Source organism: Triticum urartu, chromosome 1A (assembly GCF_056163025.1).
Source record: "Triticum urartu cultivar PI428250 chromosome 1A, HENAU_Tu73, whole genome shotgun sequence".
NCBI lineage: Eukaryota > Viridiplantae > Streptophyta > Magnoliopsida > Poales > Poaceae > Triticum > Triticum urartu.
The window spans coordinates 518,131,911-518,134,859 of NC_141873.1; the positions used below are offsets into that span (position 1 = coordinate 518,131,911).

Consider the following 2,949-nt stretch of genomic DNA (forward strand, 5'->3'; position numbering starts at 1 on the left):
CCATGTCAAAATTAGTGCAACAAAATGATCCAATATATGTTCTCAATGTTCAAACTACCAGTAGTAGAATGCAGTAACAAATGTAACAGAGATGCAATACAACAGTCTAAACATAGTAGTTGCAGCACTAACCCTACCGACTAAAAGGTTCCAATCTTTTCTCGAGAAATACCGGTGCAGAAGAACCTTAGTACTGTAAGAGCAAGACAATCCACATGATCCTAAACATGAGGTAGCATTCAATGAAAGACTGAGTTATCACAAATCTCAAAAACTAAAGAAAATACACATTTGCGAAAAACAACGCAGATCCCCTATTGAAGCGTTAAAACAACATGAATCTTTCAGCATACAAAAACTAGCATCACCTCAGCCTTAGTAAGTCACATGTTCTAGCAACAGGCCAGTAACGGCTCTTATTCATTTCTAATTTCAAGAACCCTGTACGGTCATGCTATAAATGCCTACCTGACGGTGTATATTGAGCACCGAAGAGACTCAAGGCCTGCTGTGATTCACATGTTGTTTTTCATCGTCCTGCTAAAATGATCAACCCTGTATAAGAAACCAGGCCCAACGATCAGACGAAGCAAGAAAAATTAGCGGGCCCCAAACAAAATGTTATTTTCTAGATCCAAAATGGGAAAAGTTGATTTCATTCAACAGATTCAGACAATACCGACTTAACGATGAAACCACCAGAGAAAACTTGTTACAAGTTATGGCTGAAAACACCATCACATGGATGGCCCAACTAATGGAGAAACACTTACCCAGCACATGTAAGCAGCATACGTAGGCATAACCAAACTGACCCCATGCGATAATTAACAAGCGGGCCAAAGGATAAAGCCACAACTTCAATCTGTCAAGGTCAAGAAGCGATCTAGAACTATTAATGACAACATCAGAACAAGGTGCAGTTGTGTAAACATGTTCCGATTCATTGATAAGGAGATGAGCATGACGTACAGCTCACCTAAACACATGCTGTTTGACCAAGATCCCACAAGAAACATGACATAATTAGTGCAACAAAATGGTCCACGTGTGTGACAAAATGATCCAATCTAGATTCTGAATGTTCAAAACTACCAGTGGTACAATGCAGAGACAAATGTGACAAGAGAGGTAATACAACAGTCTAAACATCGTAGTTGCAGCACAAACTCTACCAACTAGCAGGCTCCAATCTAATTTCAAGAAACATGATTCTAAACATGAGGTAACATTACAAGATGCGAGACCGAGTTATCACATTTCCCCTCCAGTTCTCCTTGACTCCATGTGTACTGGCACTGGGGCTGCAAGCCCAGGCTTGCCATTGGCACTCTTCTTGCTGTTTGCAGCCTTCCTCTCATCGGCCTCGGCAGAACTCGAGCTCTCAGAGCTCTCATCAGCCTCGGTATTGGCCTCATTACCGCGGAAACTTACCTTCCTGTTCACAGTTGGGCGATTCATCCCATGACAACCTTCAGGATAATCGTCGAATGCGCCGTCCACGCCCATCTCCTCCTGCTCTTTGAGGAGCACCTTGTCAACGAACTCCAGTATCCGGCCGAGCTCCCGGCTCAGGGCGTGCTTCCCCTCCCGGATCATGGGGTCCCCTCCCTGGTCCGAAATCCAGCATCAAAACCCCACACCAATGGCATATAACCGATGGGACCGAACAGAGGTCGTTGCATCACCTGGATCCCGTCGAGGCGGTAGAGCATGCCCAGGGCGGCCTCCGAGACGGCCATGGGGTCCTTGCACCGGCGGCGGCCGGAGCCGGAGAGGGCCGCCCGGAGGGACGCGGCCTTAGAGCGGAGCATGGCGAGCTCCTTGAGCTGGCGCAGCGTGCGGGAGCGCCGCGCCAGGAAGCGGCGGAAGTGCTCCTGGATGGTGCGCGCCGCGAGCTCCCTCTCGGACGGCGGCCCCCGGCGCGCGCGACTCGGCGGGGGCGGGGGCGGGGGCGAGGGCGACCGCGACCGCGGGTCCTCCTGGTGCGCGTGCGCGGCGCGGTGATGCCGGCGGGGGTTGGGCTGCTGGGGATGCGGCGGTGCGGGAGGGGAGGGGAAGCAGTGCGGCAGGGTGGTCTCGAGCGCGGCCACGCGGCGGAGGAGCGAGTGGAGCAGCAGCTGGCCGTGGTCGGGCGGGTTCGGCTGCTGGTGCTGATGCTGCGGCGGCGGCGGCGCAGGGGCGGCCGCGGGCGGGTGGGGATAGGCCGCGTGGGGGGCGGATCCCGGCTGCTGCTGGTGCTGGTGCTGGTAAGCGTAGGAGGCGTAGAGATTCGCGTGGTGCGCGGCGGGATTCGGCGGCGGCTGAGGGTGGGGCTGGGGTTGTGGGGGAGGCGGGGGCGCGGAGCTGAGCAGGAGATGCGCGGCGATGGCGTGGAGGAGCTGGTCGGACCCGGGCGCCGGCTGGGGAGGGGGCACCGCGTAGTAGCCGCACGGCGGCGGGGAGCAGGCGCAGGCGCAGCAGGAGCAGCAGGGCGGCGGGGCCGGGTCGTGGTGGTGGTGGCGAGACATTTCCTGGGGGCGATGGGATCGGCGCGGGGACGGAGTGAGGGCGAGGGCGGAGGCGGCGGGGGATCACATCGGCAAGGGAAAGGGAGCGGAGGAAGTGTGTGCGAGTGGGAGTGGTGCCCCGTCCCCTGTCGCCATGTGCGTGCCGGCCGTGGTGGCGCCGCGGTGTGGGTGAGGGTGACCGACTGGTGGGGTGCGCGCTGACGTCGCCAGGGTTTATCCATAGATCTGCTCACAAGATACGAAATCAAGCCGCCCGTGGGTCTGCACGGGCTCGCACGAAGAGCGAGTGTTTGGTGAGGGACTGTTGTGCCACTGCTCGGTGCCCGACGCGACGCGATCTAGCAGCTCGTCCATTCACTCGTTCTTTTCATTCGTTAAGTTGTACTACTAGATCAACAATAATTAATATGCATCGAATGGGCCCGTTAAAAAAATGGAT

The 2,949-nt window shown here is 55.6% G+C and overlaps 1 protein-coding gene across 1 annotated transcript; it reads right to left on the reverse strand.

Moving 5' to 3' along the window:
- Positions 1-1,053: 1,053 nt before the first annotated feature.
- Positions 1,054-2,651, reverse strand: LOC125524611 (uncharacterized). The gene is made up of 2 exons (XM_048689653.2): positions 1,689-2,651; positions 1,054-1,611 (listed from the first exon to the last, which is right to left on the reverse strand). The coding sequence occupies exons 1-2, from the start codon at positions 2,508-2,510 to the stop codon at positions 1,255-1,257; spliced, it is 1,179 nt and encodes a 392-aa protein (XP_048545610.2). The 5' UTR covers positions 2,511-2,651; the 3' UTR covers positions 1,054-1,254.
- Between the last annotated feature and the right edge of the window lie 298 nt (positions 2,652-2,949).

Excerpts from the sequence above, each read along its gene's own strand:
- LOC125524611 (XM_048689653.2), bottom strand. The coding sequence starts at position 2,510 with ATGTCTCGCCACCACCACCACGACCCGGCCCCGCCGCCCTGCTGCTCC. Across the intron at positions 1,612-1,688 it reads ACCGCCTCGACGGGATCCAG|GGAGGGGACCCCATGATCCG; the intron begins GTGATGCAACGA and ends ATTTCGGACCAG.